At 36.2% G+C, this 23808-nt stretch overlaps 1 protein-coding gene across 4 annotated transcripts in view; it reads right to left on the reverse strand.

The window, feature by feature from the left end:
* Window positions 1–350: 350 nt before the first annotated feature.
* CUL2 (cullin 2) overlaps window positions 351–23808 on the reverse strand; it is an 82982-nt gene continuing 59524 nt past the window's right edge. For all 4 annotated transcript variants that reach the window (XM_007189835.3, XM_057544037.1, XM_057544039.1 and 1 more), the window contains 12 exons: window positions 21458–21582; window positions 19425–19532; window positions 18641–18700; window positions 17449–17577; window positions 17261–17347; window positions 15758–15910; window positions 15397–15474; window positions 10499–10565; window positions 6437–6639; window positions 4100–4201; window positions 1707–1823; window positions 351–939 (listed from right to left, as the gene is read on the reverse strand). In XM_007189835.3, the coding sequence (XP_007189897.1) occupies window positions 808–939; window positions 1707–1823; window positions 4100–4201; window positions 6437–6639; window positions 10499–10565; window positions 15397–15474; window positions 15758–15910; window positions 17261–17347; window positions 17449–17577; window positions 18641–18700; window positions 19425–19532; window positions 21458–21582 (1361 nt within the window). In that variant the 3' untranslated portion in view covers window positions 351–807. The remainder of the gene's footprint in view (window positions 940–1706; window positions 1824–4099; window positions 4202–6436; window positions 6640–10498; window positions 10566–15396; window positions 15475–15757; window positions 15911–17260; window positions 17348–17448; window positions 17578–18640; window positions 18701–19424; window positions 19533–21457; window positions 21583–23808) is intronic.

Consider the following 23808-nt stretch of genomic DNA (forward strand, 5'->3'; position numbering starts at 1 on the left):
AGACAACCTTTGAATGACAGCTCTTTCTGAGCCAGATGTGATGTCACACACATTCCCCTCACTTTTGGTTCTGAGCTGCAGCAGGACACCACCAGAAACTCTTGATGGAATTAAATCCTCACTATTCAAAACGCTCAAATCCAATGTAGTTCTAATCCATAAAAATAAAACATTCTTTATGCTGAATGCATCTTTATGCATTCAAAAACAACAATCTAGACGTTTTTCATGTAGGAGTATAAGTGAATTACACTGTTCAGATACAAATGCAACTAAAGCTGCATGAGCTGCTTTGAAAACTCACAGACATTTATATGTATTATTTTGTGATACTCCATCCACATAAAAAAGGCATTCTATTTCTTTATTTTTTTATTTGACAAGCAGCAATATCATGTTTGTCATTTTAATGTAGATACAATTATTAGGTTATCTGTCATATTACAATATTTAAGTTTTTTATCTTATGTCCTTTAAGATACATTTAAAAAAAAAAAAAAAAAAACATCAACTGCAAACGTGAAGGGGAGAAAAAGCATGGTACCCAGCCAAATTTCCACATTTCAGCAATACTTCACTCATTCTTTTTTAATAAAGTTTTAAGAAATGTCATAATGACATGAGCTTGAAATATCTCTAGGCGTTTTCTCTGACGCTCATGACGTGGCACTGGTGATGTTGTAAACAGCAGAGAAACAGGGGCTGCCAAATGGCCAAATTATGGAGGCACAGGCCTGCTTTCTCCCACAGGACACGCCGGATGGCAACGGCAATGACCTTCTCACATCCACACTGGGGGTGCGCGCGTCACGCTACGTAGCTGTACTCATCTGCTGACGCCTGGCTGCGTTCGATGTACTGTTTGTCTATCAGAACTTCAATACACTTCTTAATCATGCTGATACTAGGGTTAAACCGAGCTCTTGACTGGCTAATCACCTGTTGGAGAGACATGGATGTTAAAGTGCTCTTGTCACCAGGAGGGCACTGGAGCAAATAACTTTTTATGCAAACTAAGGAAAAAGCCCAACCTTAATGTTGTGAAGGGATAAAAACTGTGAAGAACACGGATACAGCAAAATCTAATAATAGTCATATATAACTAAATTAAACCATAAACTAATTCATCTATCTAACTACTCATATACACCCCTCAAGCTTCCACTTAACCTCTACTCAACTTTCAGCTCTTAGCTGAAGTAACACCTGCTCAGGAAAGCTTTCAGCCACACCCCCAAGTCAAGACCTTTATACACATTCTCATGCTACTGTATACCTTTTCTTTGTTGCCTGTGAGTGTAATTTTACATTTACTCCCATATTATTTCAATAACGTGTTTCTTCCCTACTAGACTGAACTCCAAAACAGCAGGAGCCGCCTCCTGAGCTGCTCTGCACCCCACGGTGACCAGCACAGGGCTCCACACGTGGTAGATGCTCGTGTATTCATGGAATGAGTGAGTGTGTGACGTGGTCCACGTCCTTCAATAACTGGACACAAGACTGAATCGGTGAGGCTTAGACCTCTAAATTCAAACACGAATTTAATACGGAAATTTTAAGTGAGTACTGTTCTCATTAAGTAATGACGCATTTCTTTATGTTATTTGGGAGTCGTATTATTTCTGTAACATCTTCACAAAGAAACATTCCTAATCCTAATACCCTCTGCCCCAAGAAGTCTTGAGGACTTTTCCCCCTTTTACCTCCTGAATAAGGGCATTATGCCGAAGTACTTTCCGTGCTTTCATGATACGAACTATAGCAGCTTGGAGGTACATTTTTCGATCTTCATCTACAGCACTTCTCGTCTGCTCCATTTCCTGTTTTACAAGGACAAAAAAAGCCAATGAGACATTAAGTCACTGCACTTGTTTTTAACTCATTTTATTTGTGAGCTTAAATAAATCTCCAATCAATACTGAGAATCAAATTATACGATTATGTGCCCAATATAACATAACCATTACCAAAAGAATATTTACAGTGAGTTATGTATAATTTCTTAACTTAAAGTTGGAAGGTTATTTTTTTAAAAAATGAACACTATTGTACATTGTACTCAGTGTAAGTAGTCAATAAAGGAGAACTTAAGTGACACAGAGTAATAGTTTTCAAGACTGCTGTCCTATCAATGAGTAAAAACTTATACCACAAAGCTTGTAGACTTTAGTAACTGGCTCCAAGTGCACACTGGAGCAGGCTTCAAGGGCAAGAGCTGTGAAGGGCTCCATTTGACTCCAGCAGAGAAGCCAGCAAGGATGGGCCAGAAGGGCCTCTCTGCATGGAGCTCAAGGAAAGACAGTGGAGGAGAGGCACAAGCAGGCAATGCCACATCAGTAGGGATCTCATAACAGCTTTTAAAAGAGAAGATACAATCCATATTACAAATTATTATCATTAGCCTACAGGAAAATGAGATCTTGAACATTTTAGGGTTCAAATTTAACAGCAATTGATTAACATTTGTCTCCCATGGGGGAGTAAGTCCCTGGAGCGGCCTGGCATCTCCGATACCTTCACATCCTGCCCCGAGCCCAAGGTCAGGGTGGCACATAGGAGGCAATCAGGAAACTTCAGTGATATGAATAGGCTTCCCCAGAACAACAACTGCTGCTGAGGTGAAACAAGCAACAGCAGATATTCACTGTGCAAACTGGCTCACCCGGGGTCGGACCCCACTCCAGACCAACAAGCTCACAATTTGAATTTTAACACCATCCACACGTGGTTCATTTGCACAGGAAAGTTTGAGAAGCATTTTCCACAACTTTTCTTTGAAAAATGTGTTGTAAAACCTTCCATTATTTTACAAATGAAAAATATGAGATTATATTACTATTCAAGGTAGAAATTTTTGGAAAGAATACAAAACAAATCCATATATTTTAATACAGTTTAAGAGCAAATATGACTATGTTCATTGTGGCATTATTTACAATGGCAAAGATATGGAAGCAACCTAAGGCCCATCAATAGATGAATGGATAAAGAAGACGTGATATATATACACAATGGTATATTATTCAGCCATAAAAAAAGAATGAAATCTTGCCATTTGCGACAACATAGATGGGCCTGGAGGGTATTATGCTAAGTGAAATAAGTCACACAAAGACATATACTGTATGATTTCACATATATGTGAAATCTAAAAAACAAAACAAATGAACGAACACAGCAAAACAGAAACAGAATTACAGATACAGAGAATAAACAGGTGGTTGCCAGAAGGAAGGGAGATGAGGGGAAGAGAAAAATAGGTGAGGGAGATTAAGAGGTATAAACTTCCAGTGGCAAAATAAATGAGTCATGGGTATGAAATGTACAGTGTGGGGTAATTTATGTAATATCTTTGTATGGTGACACATTGTAACTAGACCGGTCATGGCGATCATTTTGAAATGTACAGAAATATTGAATCACTATGTTGTGTAACAGGAACTAACACAGTGTCAATTATACTTCAAAAACAAAGTCACAGAAAAAGAGATCAGATTTGTGGTTACCAGAGGCAGGGGGTGGGGGTGGGGAGAGGGGAAATTGGATGAAGGGGGTCAGAAGGTACAAACTCCCAATTATAAGATAAATGATGATTAGAGATAGAATGTAAACATGATAAATACAATTAACGCTGCTCTGTGTTACCTATGAAAGCTGTTAAGAGAGGAAATCCTACAAGTTCTCATCACAAGGAAAAGTTTTTTTTCCTATTTATTTAATTTTGCATCTCTATGAGATGATGGTCGCTCACTAAACTTACTGTGATCATCATTTCATGATGTAGGTAAGTCAAATCATTATGCTGTACTGCTTAAACTTATACTGTGCTGTGTGGCAATTATTAAAACTGGGAGAAAAAAACAAAAACAAAAGAGCAAATATGACTAAACTATGACAGCTTTTTCCTAAGATACTCATTATACTACTGTTTTTAAAATCTAAAATACTGTTTATAAGGTTAGTCAATGCAAAAAATAAACCAGAGAAGATGTATCATAATTTTGATATGAAAAGTTTTGCATTGGTCTCAATGTTACCACTTGTAAAGTCCAATGCTTAAATATTTCCAAAAGAAATGACATTAGAAAGCACTTACCTGTGGTGTGTCTTTCTGCATTGATGTAGTAATTTTAAATTTTGTTCTTTTACTGCTAAAGTTCATATTTAATGAAAATGAAGATTCTGCATCAATGTCTTCCTACAATTAAAAATAATTCATTTACATTTATAAAAATAAAATCACTAAATAACAATTGCTGCAAATAATACGCCATGAAATTAAATAATGACCAAGGAAAAAAGACTCAACTCTCATAATCTTTTACATTATAAATATTATTTAAGAGAAAAATAATTGTCTTCTGTCAAATAATGAAGGAAAAAACAATTCTTTCCTAATTTTATGCTTGATAGAATTTTAATCAGCTTAGATTTAGAATAAAGCTATTTTCTGGCCCAACTGTTTAATACATTACCACCAGATAAATCTGACGAGAGTCAAGCTCATTGGCTTAAACAGAATTTTAACATTTTAATTTTTATGAAATAGCGAGGCTCATAATTTTTCCATCAAATTTTGAAAAACCAAACAACCAAATTTTTTTTTTTTTGAATGCTGCAGTAACAAAATACCAATTAAAAATAACCTGACTAGAGAAGCCAGCTGGTTCCAATGGCACACAAGCATCACTTCCTCAGGACCCCGGTGTGATTCTGACATCACCCCTCAACGCCCGTTTTATTCACTCTGCCAGAAGCGAGTGGACTTTTCTCAAGTGGAAGTTGTTAAGCCAATTTTTAGCTCTTAAACTCTATTGGGCTTAAGAAACCCACTCATGTCATACGGTGGAATCTGTCCACCAGCAGGACCACGAAGCACTTGGCAGATGGCACTTTCTCAATAATAACCAAAGAAACTCTATTAAAGAATGCCAGCTTCATAATTAAAATTTAATATGCAAACAACCTATCAATATTTATTTTGTACATTTCTGGGCAGTAAAAATAGCATGCTTTAGAAAAATACTTAACTTTTTAGGCACTTAAGCTTAAAAATTTAAACTTAAAATTTTAAACTTAAAACCTTTTACTTATAATTAATTGCCTTAATTAAAACCGTAATATTAAGAACTTAATATTTTAAGTTTCTGAAGTCAGAAAAATTAATCATTTCTCAAAATTAAGAAAAGCTTGATTTGAATTTTAGCATATATGCCATTTAGAGCTGTTCAATTATAGGCTACAAAAGTCATCATTAGCAAAATGAACTCATGAGAGAAATAAGTCGTAGGCCATGAACCAAAATTAAAACAAGCATCATTTACCAGACTTTTTTCTTATGGGCACAATAATCTGAAGCAGGAGATTTAACCCATATCTGTTGCTTTTTTAACCATTTAAATATCCAAGACATACTTTAAAAACAAAAACATGTTACTAGAAATAAAAAGTTATAAAGAAAAAAAGGAATATACTATCAGCTTGCTAATTCTCATGACAGATATTAAAAACATATGGGGGTTGGACTTCCCTGGTGGTGCAGTGGTTAAGAATCCACCTGCCAATGCAGGGGACACGCGTTCGAGCCCTGGTCCGGGAAGATCCCACATGCTGCAGAGCAACTAAGCCCGTGCGCCACAACTACTGAGCCTGTGCCCTAGAGCCCGTGAGCCACAACTACTGAGCCCGCGTGCCACGACTATTGAAGCCCACACACCTAGAGCCCATGCTCCGCAACAAAAGAAGCCACCGCAATGAGAAGCCCCCGCACCTCAATGAAGAGTAGCCCCTGCTCACCACAACTACAGAAAGCCCACACGCAGCAATGAAGACCCAATGCAGCCAAAAATAAACACATTAATTAAAAATATATATATACACATATATATACATATATATGTATATATATATGTATACATATATATATATGTGTATATATATAGGGGTTAGTTGAGTCCTGAAATTCAGGGACATGAGAGTGACAGCACCTGAAATGGAGTTACACATACTAAATATGTGTATAAATAGACATCAACAGGCTGTCATTTCCTATCACAGAACCATGTAATTAAATATTAACTAAACATATGGGGGGAAAAACCCCAGCAAGATTTAGGACAGACTACAGTTTTAAAACCTCAATTAACCAGAATCCTTCTGCTGTCAACTCTTTAATAATTTTTCAGTAAACTGTCACAGTATAGGACAAATAAAATCAATCTATAAAGGGCACACGAGTACCAACTTAGACAGCCTTCTCTGTGACGCCTCAAGTTCTTGGCCGTAAGGAGCCTGAAGTAATGTAGCTGATTCGAGTGCTTCTCAAAGAACAAAGGGCATTAACAATTATAACCTTACTTTTAAAACTGCAAACATCCCATGAAAAAGCTTTAATATTTATAATGCTTAAATTCCTTGAACTATTACCCCATACCTTTTCTGAATCATGGTTAATCATTTTCACATCGAGTAATGATTTGATTGTTTTTGTCAGTTCCTTTTCGTTCATCTGAGTGCTGTCTTGAAGTTCTTTATAGCTGACGGTTTCACTGTTGTTAAAGGCAAGAAGAACCGCCATTTGGTATGTTGTGACCATAGCTACGTATGGTTTGCCCAAATAGTTCATTTTAACTTCACCTACAATTAAAACAAAATTGTGACAATAAACTCATCATTCAAAGAAGCATTCCAAAATTACCTCAGTAATAACTGTTTATTTCAGATATTTTCTACTGAAAGAGTGAACCAAGAACTCTTGGTTAAACTGTTGCAAAGCTATTCCTGCTAGCAATGTAATCATCTGTTTGTGGGGGGGGGGAGGGGATGGAGGGGACAGCTCTTAGTTTTGAGTATGTAGTATAAATCATGGTTAAGCTATCATAACATTACCAGTAAGCTCAAACAATGTCTTTAAATAGTAATAGGAAGGCTAAGACTTGGGCAGAAAAAAAGTAAGAGGAGGTGGAGGTAGGAGGAGAAACAGACAGACAAAGGGAGAGCATGAAAGCCTGCTACCAGCAACGGCCTCCTATGTGTGTATCTGGTCTACCCCAGGGAAGGTTCAAGCATACAGGAGGACACCTGTACTAAAGTGTCTAAACCATAATTTCTGCCGAAATATAACAATGCTATTTTGTTTCATAAATATTGTTTTTCTCCCCAGTAATTTTCTAGGAACAAACACAAATGGGAGGAGAGACAAACAGGCAGATGCATTATTTTGTTGAAATAGTTGATGGAATAACAATGTTCTGGACCCTACACTACCCTGAGAGCTAGAAAGATACATCAGGCTTAGGCCAACTACAGTTCTACCCATCCCAGGGGGCGGCACACTGAAGAGCTTGTTAACAAACAGTGTGTCAAACAGTTATGCACTTGTAACATGTAAAAACAGTTAATGCAAGTCAAAAAACTGCTTCCTAAAGAATAAAGTTGTGGTTTAGTGATTGTATTTCTCTTTCTCTCTCTTACACAAGCACACACACACATCCTGCATTATTTGACTGTTAATGAATTATAAACTATATCAGCATGAGATTTGGTTTTAGGGCTCTATATTTTAACTCAAGGAAGCTGTATTTTACATGAACTTACCCCAGAGGCTGCATTCTCCCTGTTAGTGGTAATTAGCAACTCTGATCAAGATTGTGTGCTTCTTTTATTATTTAATAATATATATTTAATTCATTATGTAATTAAAGACTTTAAAGGATATAAGTCAATTCTCCAGCTTACTATGACCACACAGATGCTTATTCTAACTTGCACTAAGCCTCGACTTATTTTTTTAAAAACTGATATTCAGAAATATTTTTCAAAATTATTTGGATAGGAACACCTAAAGAAAAAATTCCTAATCTCTGAATTTTCATGAAAGGAACTTTAGTTAATTGGACTATCCAATTCATGTAGAGTTTAAGTAGACTACAGTCATTAGGACTGTCCTACTAACAATTAGTATAAAGAGCACTTTAAGAGCCTCATCTCAACATTAAAGTTTAGAAAACGTGGTGAGAGGCAAAAAAAAAAAAAAAAATCATGTAAACTGCATTACACCATTTGTGCAACGACTGCTTAATCATATCCCAGAAACAAGTATAAAATAATGCCTCAAGCACCTAGATGATTAAGCTAGGACCATCACCTAGCTGTCACAGATGTTGCAATGTACTACCATGGGTTTGGAAACAGAATGAGTCTTTTGCCACAAGAACCCAAAGAGCATTAGGAGACAATGCAAGTAAGGGGTCTAAGTATCATTTACTGATATCAAATCCACTCTGCAACCCTTAAAAACAGGAAAACTTGTTAGTTTTGTTTTATGACTTTTTCTTGCTATTTTTCAATAAATTATTGGTGTCAGGGTACATGGACCTCTTTCCACTTTTTTTCAGCACCATTCTCTTATTACTCAGCTCATGGCTGGAAAGACTGGGGAAAGGGTGGAGGAACATGTGGCGCAAGGAAGGAAATCCCAAATCTGGATGATTCACTTAATTACTGCCGTGTAAACAGAAAAGGAAAATGACAAAGAGGTCATTTAACCTTCAGAATAGGTTGACAAACTTTAAGAAACTCCAAACTAGAATAAAACATTCTAATACATACATTGAAAAATCAGACCACCATAATTGAAGTGGTAATTAACAATTACCAGAAATAAAGAGTAGGCAGAACTCTCACACTACTTTCATCCAAGTTACTCCTCTACTACCTATCAGCAACCGAGTCTCTAAGGGAAAGTTGTTCTTACAGAAGAATGCCAGCTACTAAATGCTGAGTGCATGACAGAGTATCACTGATCTGCAACCAGGAAGAAGATAACTGATTCAAGCAGTGATCACCAGTGGATGCTACAACCATCAGATACAGTTGTTCCTGGAAGACGGTATTCATTTGGGCCCTAAGTGTCACCCCTCAGATCACCTGCTAATTGAAAAGGGGAAACAGTCTCCTCACAACGGAAATATCACCTCAACCAAGTGGCCACTTTACTGTCTCTCACAGTGGGACAGTCTGACACCACGTGCCTTCTGATGTAACGCAACACGAGCACACAGGACCACCGAAGAAGCATTCTCACCAATAATATCTTAATCTGAATATATAACTAGTTGCCAAACACCAAAATAGTAAATCCCTCATTAAAACTACTTTAGGAGACAGACTAATTATTGCTGAGGTAATGCAAAGGAGTTTAAACTCCCCAAGATAGATATTTAGGGGAAGTAAAAGTAAACTTAATCCACATACATTAAAACACTGGTCCAGCAATGTTTTTTTCCTGAAAATCAATTATATTTACTAAATGAGAATATAAAAAATTCACAATAGATGTAAAATTAAAGGCCAACTACTAAGTGACCACTTACTAAGAATATCAATGAACATCTCTTTATTTCACAAACTACTGAAAAAATTAAAATGCCCAATTTGTTCAATAAAGATAAACTTGTAAAGATATGTATTACTTACTATGTACTAATTATTATGTACTAATATGTATTACTAACAAAATGAGACATCATATTCCAAATACAAAGTAGTCAAATAAATGGTACTTACGAGAAACTACTTAGATGAAATTTCTCTTAGGTGAGTGAATTTCCTAAATAAAGGTATGGCAACTAATCAGATTTTCTTGTACCATTTCTAAGAGACATTAACATACATGGCCATCCTTTCCCTCTTATACAAAAAGAAAGTTGATTCAATGTACTTTTCAAAGCATAGCTTTAGCAAAAGTAGAGAAATTCTGAGTGTTTGCTTTGGCTAACATCTTCAGGCAGCTTAGAGAAACTGAATACAGGCTCCAATCACTCAAAGTATTAATCCTACTTTCCAATTAGTAGACCCCACTGTTCCAGGAAGAAGCTAAGGAAATGATTAGATTTTGATTAAACTTTTCTAAGACTGGAAAGTACTGGAAGTTAATTGGGACATTCTGGAAAAAGCGTTTACTACTGCCGTTCACTACAGTACTACAAATAAAAATCATATGTTTAGGTCTCCTTGTGATGCTATAATAGTTAATGAAATTTTTGAGGATATCTGCCATATCTAGAGAGAAGAGGTTTTTAAGATATTTGTTTCATCAAGTCTGGGTTTCTAAATAAAATTCCTAATATCTATAAAAAGTGGTCTGTTACAGAAATGTAGGAAACCATTATAAAATTCAGAAACTCTTTATAAGTAGCATAATTATAAAACACTATTAAAAATGCTGCACTTACTTTAACCATATAAAAACATGCTCAACTTTACTCATAATAAAAGGAATGCAAATTAAAAAAAAAAAAGTGCTTCACTTGAACTTCATTATTAGTTGCTTTAATGGTAACCAGAAAGGTAGATGAAGAAGAAAACGTTAAAAACTAAAATTAGGAAAAAAAACAACAACTATAATTAGGGCCTATGAAATCGCTTTCCAAATTTTTAACATAATTATATCAGGTAAATTTCATTAAACTAGATATAATTGAATGCATTTTACCTGTACAAAGATAATGTAACCATGTAAGTTTCCTTCCACTGAAATGCTGGCTGTAAAATAATTCAAACTGTAAAAAAGAAAAAGGGAATCAAATTATTTTCAGCTACTACAACCTAACTTACTTGGCTATCACTACACTAAAAAAGTAAAAAAATTCATGTTAGAGAAGACATTAGAGCCCATCTGGTATATTTACTTGTTTTACAGATGAGAAAACACATCTATGCAAGTTCCTGACAAAGATCATATAAGTATCAGGCCAGCTCTTTTCACTTAAAACCCTGTCTGTGGTTCTTTCCACCAAACCACAGCCCTGCAAATTTAACTTTTCGTATAAATTCAGAAATTATCATTTTGAATGATATCAATTTAGACTTTATAAATAAAATCCCTGACCAAAACCACTACCATATACATTTCAACATGAAAATATAAATCAAACCTTCATTTCTAGTCTCCTATTTGCCAACATATACCCTTGCTGAAAGGACGGGTTGAATAATATCAGTGGTCACTCCAAAAGTGACATTCCACGATTTAACTTCCACATGCAGTCAAACACTAATACAAGCAAAGCTTCAGAGGCCTGTCTTTGTATCTTTTGTTGACATTATTGTGAAAAATTAAATTTAACATTCTATTAACGTAGCTTTAAAATTTTTTAAATTCCTCCCTCAGATTGAATGTAGGACATCAGTCCAAAAACTAGAGAGTTCATATCTTCTAAAGAGCTAGTACATAATCTACAGCAAGAAAATGATACTGGAATGTAAAAAAGGTAAAAACTCAACTTCCATATAAAACTGAAAAATAAATATATTCATCACATCACAATTCAGAATTGTGGACATACTTTTAGCATGACGAACCATATGTAACATACCTAAAGCTTTTATCTGTACTTCAAACTTTACTTCCTGTACTTTCAAAATGAAGTTTAAATAAAGCAGTCAGCAACATTTGACCTGTAAGCTGCACTATGCCCACTCCTTACAACAAAAGTTCACAGCTGCCAGCCAGGAGAATTAGTGAATTCTTTTAGCAACTTATTCCAAGATAGTCCTGAGAAGCTGAAACTTGAGCATTTTTTCCCTCCAATGGTGCAGCATTCTCCTCTATGAGCAAATTCACCAGCCCCTTGGCAGGATAAGTAGGAAATGACTGGCACCTGGAATACTTATGATTTTCTGCCTGGTCCTAATCTAGACAAAGAAAAAATCAAAGTATGTCATAAAAGGATCCCAGAGGTATGCTCTGACTAATAATCTCCCTGGGTGTCAATAAAATTCAATTACTACTATACAATTTGTAATTATGAAACATTTATAAGGAATTTATGGACAAAAGCAAAATAAAACATTTTTGAAACTGAGAAAACCAAACTTTAAAATGCTCTTTATAAAATATGTAAGTGCAAAACTAGCTTTAGGATGTATATTCCAAGCTCTGAAAGCACATGCTTTACCTCTTTATAGCCCTAGCAACTAGTACTATCATTAAAGTTTTACTGATGATGATATCAATATGCCAAAGAAAGCATTCTTTTATCCTTAAATTTAAAATCTGATTATAAAGATTCTCATATCCATAGCTAGTCAAGAGCAAAAAGATTCAGTTCCAAATGAGACTAGTATCAATTCATCTGGTATTAAAAGACAAAAGTTATAACATCTTGCTTAATGATATCATTAAATAACTGTGTTATCCAAGTTTATTAGTAATAAATATACCTTGACTAAACTTCTCATTTTAAAGTCAGGCTTAATAGTTATAATAGTCAGGCTAACAGAGAGCATCTTTCAAATAGCATTTGAGGGCATTAATTGAAACTCAAGGGGCCTTAAAAATGAACGTTTCATATTTGATGAGCTTATTCACTTCAAACAGAGAGCTGCACTAATATACACTACCTTATATTTCTTTAGTTATTATTCAGGTTTGTGGACCAGGTACAAAAGTAGATTTAAGATATACTGGTCTAATGTGCAAAATAAATTACTTTTTTTAAGATTTTCTGATGTGGACCATTTTTAAAGTCTTTATTGAACTTGTTACACTATTGCTTCTGTTTTATGTTCTGGTTTTTTTGCCCCAAGGCATGTGGGATCCTAGCTCCCCACCCAGGGATCGACCCGCGTCCCCAGCTGCCCCGACTGGAAGGCAAAGTCTCAACCACTGGACAGCCAGGGAAGTCCCCAAAATAAATTGCTTTTAATTAAAGCTTAATTTCCATAGTTTTAAGATACATGTAAAACGGATGTGATTTCTGATAAACAGCTATATTTAAGGGAAAGATGGGAAATATATAGATGATCATTAAAGCAAGAGGAATTAATTTACATGTGAAAAAATGTACACTATTAAATACACAGATGGATTTTCATTCTTATGTGACTGAAAACTTGGATTTACTAGGAGAAATGTAAGGACAAACTCCCTCTACTGGTAATTAGAGAAAGTCCAAACTGAGAGAATGATATGCTTGGAATCATAATTTATAGTCAGAAAGGAACCCACTTCCTGTTTGTAAATGAGGACACTGGAACCTGGGGGAAGGTCATATGTTAATAAATGAAGTTTAAGGGGTTGATTCCAGTATTCCAATAATTACTGGAAAATAATTATTTCAAGGAGAAAGAGAAGAATAACAAACTTAAAGGAGATTTTAGTTCTGCCAGTCCCCACCCTGTCCCTTAATTTCGATTGGAAAAGCAGGCTCTTAAGAAGAAATAAGGTTTAAGACTGTCAAAGGTGAGGGGTCAGTTTTCTTTCTCTTGCCTGGTCACAAATACATCAACGTGCTTTACACCTGGTTACCCCATCCCCTGCCCTGGGATCATATTCTGCCCATCCAAACAAATGCTCTTCTTCATGAAGTTTCTAAGATGGTTTGCACTATCATGCCTTTTCAAGGACGCAGAAAGTCCTAAATCAGACTCCTATTCGGAAAGTCCACCTTATGTATGGTATCTTGAAATCTACCTGGCTACTCTGCTATTACCACTACTATCACTATTAACTATTACTTCTACTTTCAGCATTTATTGAGTACTTCTTATATACCAGACTAAGCGCTTTACATATTTCATCTTCATATTAACACTCTGAGTAGCAGTATTATCAGTTAACAAAAAATTCGGAAGTTATTTGCCCAAAGTCACAGACCACAGTAAACGGAAGAACAGACATTTAAAATCAGGAGTTATGATTCCGGAGCTTACACTGTGTTACTTGATTTATAATCCTTATTTTGAAAGAAGCAAAAATAACATACATACATAATGTAATGATTCAAACTACACACTGTGAACATCTCTAGTAAATAGTGTAATGAAATACCATTTTCATTTTAAACTTCATAAACATATGCATAACTCACTGGTTCACAACCTCAAGTTACTGCCCAAGTAAAAGACTATTAAAAGATAAGCCTCCTTTGGTGAGATAATCAAAAAGGGTCAGTTTCAAGAGAAACGAAAACATGTTCATCCACTCAAAAACTTGTACATGGTGTTCATAGCAGCATTACTTACACACCCAAAAGTCAAAAGAGCCCAAACGTCCAACAGCTGATGCGTGGATAAATAAAATGTGGTATCTCCATACAACGGAATATTATTTGGCAATAAAAAGGAATGAACTACTGGCACAGACTCAAACGTGGATGGACCTTGACACTCTTCTGCAAAGTGAATGAAGGCAGTCACAAAGGACCACGTGTGACACAGCTCTACATGAGATGTCCAGAACAGGCAAATCTACAGAGAAAGAAAGCAGACTGCCTAGGGCTAGGGAGAGGGGAGGGAGTTGGGGAAGGTGAGGAGTGACTACTGATGCGTAAGGGGTTTCTTTTAGGGTAATTTAAATGTTCTAAAATGGTGCTGGTGGTTGCAAAGCTCTGTGAATATACTGAAAACCACTGAAAGTGTACACTTTGAGTGAACTGCATAGTGCTGTGACCTGAATGTTTGTGTCTCCCCGAATTCATGTTGAAATCCTGACGCCCAATGTGATGGTTTTAGAAGGTGGGGCCTTTGGGAGGTGCTTAGATCATGAAGATGGAGCCCTCATCTATGGCATGAGTGCTCTTATAAAAGAGACCCCACAGAGCTCCCTAGCCCCTTCCACCATGTGAGGACACAGCAAGAAGTCTGTCACCTTAGGCCCTCATCCCACCGTGCTGGCACCCTGGCCTCAGACTTCCAGCCTCCAGAACCATAAGAAATCAATCTCTGTCATTCATAAGCCATCCAGGCTGTGGTGTTTGGTTACGGCAGCCTGATACAATGACTACAGGACTACATGACTAAGCCGTATGGTACAAGTTACATCTCAACAGCTGTTAAAGATGTAGTCTCCACAGTCTCTTTAAAAGCTTTGGGTAAGAAGTCTATGGTTTCTATTCAGTCACACTTTAAAGCCATTTTTACTTGAATTTTCCAGCTTCAATCTATTTTTTCTAAAATATTTCACATTCTACATATATTTACCTAAATTACAGCCCAGAATAAAAATAACTATTATAAGGGATAAATGAATTATAAAGATGGCTCAATATTCAAATGAAAAATTAGAAAATGATTGTTTTAAGTACTGGATTCTAAACTTTCTTATAATATCAAAATTTTTGTCATTTAGAACTACTTAAGACAGATAACAGGTTTACTAAGAATAAGAGACATGCTCTGACAAAGAACTGACACCCTTGGCATTTTAGTTTTAATATTAGAAACTACAATAATTTACAGTCTTCCTACAAGGCAGAATAACCATAATTTGTGAATATATTTTTATATCACGTGAGCCCTCAAGACTTTGGAGAAATATTTAAAGCGATATAACGTGAAGATAATTATTAAAATTCCTTAGGTCTTCCAATATATTTTCTGCCAACTTGCCATCTGTACACTTTTTTCCAATTCCTGGGGAATCGCAAATGTAGATGAAGGAGCCTGAGTAAGAGGCCATGCACCAGCCTAGAAGGAGAAAAGTCAAATAGTTAAACATCTCACTTGAAAGTAAATGTTTATAAAATGATTTAAGCAACTAAAGCACCTTTTTCTCCTTCCTCAAAATGTTGATAAAACCCACCAGCATTACTATCAAGGCACGGTTCATTCCAGATCAATATAACATATAACTTTAGAAGCTATAATATTCTGATTGAAAGAAAGGTAATCAGGCACCAATCTATTAATCCTTCGTATCAGAGTATTTGAAATGATTAGTAAATGCTCATAATGAAACACATATTCATACCTGTAGAACATATATTTGAAAACTAATTCCCAAATCTATTACTGTGTCTTGATTTTTGATAAAATTGTTGAACTTATTGTTGAGATCCGCACTGACACTCATATCTGTGTACATCCGATGTAGCTTGCTGGTAAATTCATAACCACAGGCTTGCTGTAAAAGAAAGTTTTAAAAAACATATGACTTAAAAACAAAAATAATAAACCATACTGATTATTAAGAATGTTTTGCGGGCTTCCCTGGTGGCGCAGTGGTTGAGAATCTGCCTGCTAAAGCAGGAGACACGGGTTCGAGCCCTGGTCTGGGAAGATCCCACATGCCGCGGAGCAGCTGGGCCCGTGAGCCACAGCTGCTGAGCCTGCGCGTCTGGAGCCTGTGCCCCGCAACGGGAGGGGCCGCGATGGTGAGAGGCCCGCGCACCGCGATGAAGAGCGGTCCCCGCACCGCGATGAAGAGTGGCCCCCACTTGCCGCAACTAGAGAAAGCCCTCGCACGAACCGAAGACCCAGCACAACCAAAAATAAATAAATAAATAAATAAATAAATAAAATTTAAAAAAAAAAAAAAAGAATGTTTTGCTACTGCTAGGTCTATGGTCAAAGGTCCTGCTTGTACACTTACACCAAAGGCCTGTATTATTCATGACCCAAAGCAGCTATTCAAAACCTTTCAAAAATTCCTTTTTTATTTTAATGCAGATTAAATAAGTGAATGAAAACAAATATTTATGAAACAAATTTCCCTTTAAATCAAGAACTTTTCTATAAATCTGTATATCATTTCAACACTACAAAATGCTCCATTACTAAATGTAATAAGATACCTTATAAGGTTCACAGATAGTATCAAATATACATGAAAGATAACTGGGAATATTTGTTAAAAAGGAGGGTACTGAGGCAGATTTTTAACACCGTCAATTGAGTAATAAAGAAATCTATTTCTTTGAAATTATTCAAAACTCTGTCATCACCAGGTCAGAAAATTTGGATCTCTAATCTTGGGATATAAAAAGCTTTGTTAACATTACCTCTAAAAATTAAAGGGTAAGTTATTTTTGGTATATTTAAAAAGGACAACATATTCAATGTATACCATACAGGAAAATTATCAACTACTGAATAACCCAGGATAAAAAAAAATTAGCAACTGCTTATCTCATCAGTGTGTAAGCTAAAATGACATAAAAGTGAACTGAAATTCAAATGCACTCCACAAAACTTGTATTTAACGGAATATTTTAGGTGTGTTCATTTATAAGTAATACAAGTCTTTTGTAAAGTTAACACTTTATCTTGTGGATGATTCTATATCAACATATAGAGAGACTTTGTCCTTTAATTCAGCATTTGCATATCCCACCATGAGACTACACCACTTTACATTTAACCAGTCAACTGTTGATGAATTATTTCCTGTTATTACTCATATTGCTACAATGAACATCTTTGTGTGCTAGTGGAATAATTTCTAGGACATTATCATATCAAAGGCCTACAGTACCTTTAATTTATTGATCATGGCTTCTTCAGAATCCATAGACATGGATAACCCATGAATTAAACGTTTCGCCAGCATCCTTGCGTAGAACTACATTAAAAAATATTTTAAAAGATTACTTTCTTTCTGATGATTTAAAGTTCAAAAATAAATCAAAGCTGACACATAAAACCTCTCGATTCACAACTTACCTTTTGAAAAACATCCTTATCGTCGATATATTTGAAGACAGTAATAAAGCTTGTGAGCTTGTCCTCTACTTCATTCTCTGTCATCCCCTTGGCTGATTTCTTCAGCAAGTTGTCACAGTACTTAGCGAGCTCAAATAGAAATTGACAGTAACGCTTACAGAGGGCCCTTCTCAAAGGAGGCACAGTGGCAACAACACAAAATAAGATCACAGTCTTTGCCATCCTCAAACTTATGTTTTAAAAATCATGGACATGCACTAAAGAACTTGAAATATATGTCATCAGGGAAATTTTAAAAAAACCATAAACAGTAAAAAATCTAGGACTTCCCTGGTGGCGCAGTGGTTAAGAATCCGTCTGCCAATGCAGGGCACACGGGTTTGAGCCCTGGTCCGGGAAGATCCCACATGCGGCTGAGCAACTAAGCCTGTGCACCACAACTACTGAGCCTGCGCTCTAGAGCCCGCGAGCCACAACTAATGAGCCCACGTGCCACAACTACTGAAGCCCGTGCGCCTAGAGCCCGTGCTCTGCAACAAGTGAAACCACTGCAACAAGAAGCCCGCGCACCACAACAAAGAGTAGCCCCCACTCGCCACAACTGGAGAAAGCCCATGCACAGCAACAAAGACCCAACGCAGCCAAAAATAAATAAATAAATAATAAAATAAATTTATAAAAAAAAAAATCTAAACAACGCTGAATGATCAATACAGCAATGATATAAGTAATTAAGTTTAGATGGAACACCTAGGTGAGTTTTGAGCAGTTCTGTCATTTCTGACATTACATAAGTACTTTTTAAAAATCTCACAACAACCTTGTAAGCAAGTTTCCTTTAAAGGTTATCAAACATTTTTCATCAAATTCCCTTTAGATCTCAGATAAAATAAAATCTCCATGAAAAGTAATGCAAATTATTTTAAAGCAGTCATACTTTCAAACCCAAACATTGTAAAATGGAATATTTTCTCCTTCAATTATTTAAGAAAAGGCTACAGAGATGACCTATTGCATTCCTTAAATAAAAGCCAAATGATATACAGTATTGACACGTTTTTATTTTTAATAATTAATTTCAACTACTTTTTAAAAAAATGCTACAAAAACAAATTAATTTGACATTCACCTCAGTTTGCATTTTCTAATGCTGACTTTCATATGTTTACATTTATGCAACCATCAAACTTACCAACTCAGGTGCTTTGCAAACAGACTTGGGTTCTCTGTAATTTACAACTGATGTAAGGGCCTATATAGAAGACAGACCAGGAATTAGCCACTATTAATAGGGTAAAAACACAGCTGGCTCAATATATGCTATAATCTGTACGCCCAAAAATTACTACCCTACATAAAACATGGCATTTTGGGGGTAGTTTGTTAATACTGTTGTCATATCTAACAAAGGGTAAACTCCTCTCGCTGTGTCCCTCATGGTAATTATATAATGATTATATATAATCCTGTTCCTACTGAAAGATACTCTTTATAACTCATTACTGATATTTGAACACACATAAAATAAGGCTATATTTTTAAAAATCTTACAACAACCATGTAGGCAAATTTAAATTCAAAAATTTGTAAAATATTCACTTTTCTTTCAAATATTATTCATTATAGCCTAAGTATTATATTCAAAGGAAAAATGAGCACTAAAGAATATTAAAATTATACATGTATTTTTCAGAACATACTAGTGTATTAACAAGTCTCCTTTTATAGCATAATCATGGGAAATTCAATTCCCATATAATTCAAGCATTCAATTCAATCATTCAATTACTCACTTAAAAGTTATGTTACACACATCTATTTTGACTTTCACTATGAAATTGGTTGATTAAGGTCAATCTCCATCTCCAGATTAGAAATCTCACAATTAGAAGCCCTAATTCGGAAACTACCTTAAAGAATAATGATTAAATGAAGAAAATTATATATAGATAAGGATATATGTATTAAAAAGTTACCTTATCCAACGCACTCATAAAGTGCTGATCACCATTCAAAACAGTGTTGATAAGCTGAACAAATTTACCATGTACTTCCAGAACTGACTCCACAAATAGTGTTGGCATCTAAAAATATGAAATACAAAGTACAAAACCACATTTTAAGAAGTTCAAGGGTATAATTTGGCTTAGTGAAGAGTCGTTTAAGAGTAAAGCTTTCCCTAAGCAAATAATGTTACACACGACACACACCCTCAAAAAATGTTTTTAGCTAAGACGGTCTTAAAAATCTAAAACTTTGATGTTGAAATTAGCTGTCATTCAACACTGGAAATGCAGGACTGTAGTTCCTCTGCCAGAAGAACGCATGGAAAAAACACTTCTCTCTGGTGCTGGAATTCTGTATCTTAAGTGTAACAAGATACAATCTCAGAACTACCAGGCCTATCACTTTCATAGAGGATTATGTAAATAAAAACGGCCTTCAAAGCCACTGAAGGCTGAGAGAGAGAGGAGAAGTTAAAAAGCCATTATCTGTGAAAATTGAGACCCCCAGAGTTGGGCAGTACAGTTCCCCACATCTCAGAGAGAAGAAATACCTAGAAGTGCAAAAGCGAGTTTTCATTCTTAATGGAGATAACTATGAAGTTAGACCTAAGACTTCCAAGTCAGCTAAAATTATCTGAGTCTCCTACAAACGCATTCTCTTGTATTTGCATCTCCTAGGCCTTGACACCAAACTCTATGCCTCTATGCCCAATGTCATTCCACACCCTGAATCTGTAAAACTAATATAAACTAAGAAACCTAATAAATAATACAGGCTATTAGATCTAAGCAATATAAATTAATAGTTTTACAAAAAATGGGGAAGTTTATGCATTACTGTGGCAGGACATAACATCTAAGAATTATCTGCCAAAGACAAATAAATCTACAACTAAGGAGATCAGCATTTAATAAATGCTCCTGAACAATGAGGTCTATACACAGATCACTGCATTACAGGAGGAGCAAACAGCTCTACATAGGAAAGAGAAGTGACATGTGATGTCATGTCTATCTTATTTGTCAACCATCACTAGTATAAACAAAGAAGGTGGTCCAACAACATTTGACAATAGGAGCACACTTTGATAGGAGACACCTTATTGTAAACAGTAATTTAAATGGCAGGGAACTCTTGAGAAAGATGGGGATTAGGGATATGAAGGTCACTGCTGGGTATTTTGGGTAGGAAGCATATATTTAGGGAAGATAGTTTTAATCCAAATTTGCTTCCCGGGCTATCAAATCCAGGGCATGTAAAAGGAAATCAAACTGTAAGTTGTCTATATTATCACTGATTAATACCATTACCACTACAACTAACTAAACATTAATGCCAGTTACACAGAAACAAGACTATTTAGAAACAGCAAACAGGGACTTCCATGGCGGTGCAGTGGTTAAGAATCTGCCTGCTAATGCAGGGGACATGGGTTCAAGCCCTGGTCCAGGAAGATCCCACATGCCGCGGAGCAACTAAGCCCGTGAGCCACAACTACTAAGCCTGCGCTCTAGAGCCCGTGAGCCACAACTACTGAGCCCATGCGCTGCAACTACTGAAGCCCGTACGCCTAGAGCCCGTGTTCTGCAACAAGAGAAGCCACCGCAATGAGAAGCCGGCGCACCGCAACGAAGAGTAGCCCCCGCTCACCGCAACTAGAGAAAGCCCGCGCGCAGCAGTGAAGACCCAACGCAGCCAAAAGTTAATTATTAATTAAAAAAAAAAGAAACAGCAAACATACTTTACTGTGAGAAATTAATTAACAATTGCTAAATGAACACGACAGTGTGTAGGAAGAAGTTTATCTTATTCATTGATTTTCTAATAATTGATCATTCCAAAATGTGTCCAACAACTTCTAGGTTTGAACATTTTAATAAAGACGTTTCATTTATTGGCATGGTAGGACTTTTCTTTCATGCTTTTAAACAGTAAAGTCAAAAGAAAAACTCCATGATAATCTGATTAAGAGAAAAATTTTCCAGTTCCTTATGTAACTCACATTTTCCTGAGTAAGATTACTGGTTGCTCTAAGGCCCTCATCATGGATATGATTTTGCAGCTCCTGAATCATATGAGGTAAACCAGTGGACACAGCACGGAGTAAGACATACATATTTGCCATGTCTGAGGGGAAAAAGAAATTTATTATTAAATTTCCAAATAGTTTAAAAATGTTTTTAATATAATAGGTAATATATGGTTCCAAATGCAGAATTACAGAAGAGTTTGCAGAGCCAGATCCCCACACCTTTCTCCCAATCACCCCATCCTCTTCCCCTGGGAAAGCAATGTTGTGGTTATTTAGTATCTTCTCAAAGCTGTTTCCTACCCATTCAAGCAAATACACTATTCTTCCCTCTGCCCCTTTTTATACAAATAGTGTAGCGTATTTCATGTACTATAAACAACATCTTGACTTAGAGATCTTTTTACATCAGTACACAAAGCATTTCCTCATATTTTACAACTGCTTAGCACTCCATTTTATGGCTACATTACAACAATTACTTAACAATTGATGGGAATTTGGTTGTTTCCAATCTCTTGATATTACAATGTTACAATTAATAATCCTGCATATGGGCAAGAATATCTGCAGTATAAATCCCTAGAAGTGGGACTGCCATGCAAAGCTTAGTCTTGTAGAAGGACCTTCTAGACAGAGCTCCCAGTGGCCAGGAGCTCCCTTGCCAACAAATGTTTTGATCTTTGCACTGAGAGGTGGAAAATGATATCTCAGTGTAGTGGTTTTTATTTTAAACTTTTTACTGAAGTATAACACACATACAGAAAAATGTACAAACCATAAGTGTATATCTCAATGAATTATCATGAGTGAACCCCCCTCCCAAAGTTATCACCACCCACAGTAAGAAACAGACATGACCTCCACTCAGAAGTCCCCTTCATACCTCTTCCCAATCACTACCCCTCCTGTTCTTCTGCAACGGTAATCACTGTCGTGACAGATTAGTTACTTACTAAACTAAACCAAACCACAGGTTCGGTTTGCCTGTTTTGAACCATTTATACAAATGAAATCATACAATTCTTGCATGTTTGGTTTCTTTGGTTCAACATGTTCATAAGGTTCACCTGTGTTGTATGCAGCTATAACGTGTTCCTTTTCACTCTCCTATAATATTTCATTGTGTGAATATGTGGTACTTTATTTTTTTTTTTTAATACTTTATTTATTTATTTTATTTATTTATTTATGACTGTGTTGGGTCTCTTAGTTTTCGTGTGAGGGCTTTCTCTAGTTGCGGCAAGTGGGGGCCACTCTTCATCGCGGTGCGCGGGCCTTTCACTATCGCGGCCCCTCCCGTTGCAGGGCACAGGCTCCAGACGCGCAGGCTCAGTAGTTGTGGCTCACGGGCCCAGTTGCTCCGCGGCATGTGGGATCTTCCCGGACCAGGGCTCGAACCCGTGTCCCCTGCATTGGCAGGCAGATTCTCAGCCACTGCGCCACCAGGGAAGCCCCGAATATGTGGTACTTTAATTCATTCTGTTGTTACTGGACATTTGAGCTGTTTCCAGTTTGGAGCTATTACAAACAATGCTGCTGTGAGCATGCTTGTGCATGTCTTTTTGTGCACGTGTGCATGCATTTTGGGTGGGGGGGTTGAACACCTATGAGAGCAACAGCTGGACCGTAAGAGATGTGTTTGTTCAGCATTAGCAGTCACTCACTGGCAGTGTTTCAAGGTGGTTGCGTTGATTTATACTCTAGGTCCAACGTATAACAGGTTCCTGTTACTCTACACACTTCCACACACTTATTATTTTCAGTCTTTTTCATTTTATATCAAAATGTGATTAAGTACTGATAGTTTGGTTTTAATTTGCATTCCTCTGTTTTAGTGAGATTGAGAGCCTTTTTATATGTTTATTGGCCATTTGGATATCCTCTATTCTGCAGTGCCTGTTCAAACTTCTTGACTATTTTATATTTTGGACATAAACCTTTTTCAGGGATTGCAAATATATAACCCTATGACTGCCTTTTTTTTTTCTTTTTGAGGTATAATTGACATATATTAGTTTCAGGTTTATAACATAATGATATTGGTATATATTGCAGACTGATCACCACAATCAGTCAAGTTAACATCTGTCACCATACATATTTACAACTTTTTTCTCGTGATGAGAATTTTTTAATTTTTATTCTATTTTTTTATTAATTTTTATTGGAGTATGGTTGCTTTACAATGTTGTGTTAGCTTCCACTGCACAAGAAAATGAATCAGCCATACACATACAGATATCCCCTCCCTTTTGGACTTCCCTCCCATTTAGGTTACCGCAGTGCATTAGGTAGAGTTCCCTGTGCTATACAGTATGTTC

The sequence above is a fragment of the Balaenoptera acutorostrata genome, chromosome 3, assembly GCF_949987535.1.
Source record: "Balaenoptera acutorostrata chromosome 3, mBalAcu1.1, whole genome shotgun sequence".
Lineage (NCBI taxonomy): Eukaryota > Metazoa > Chordata > Mammalia > Artiodactyla > Balaenopteridae > Balaenoptera > Balaenoptera acutorostrata.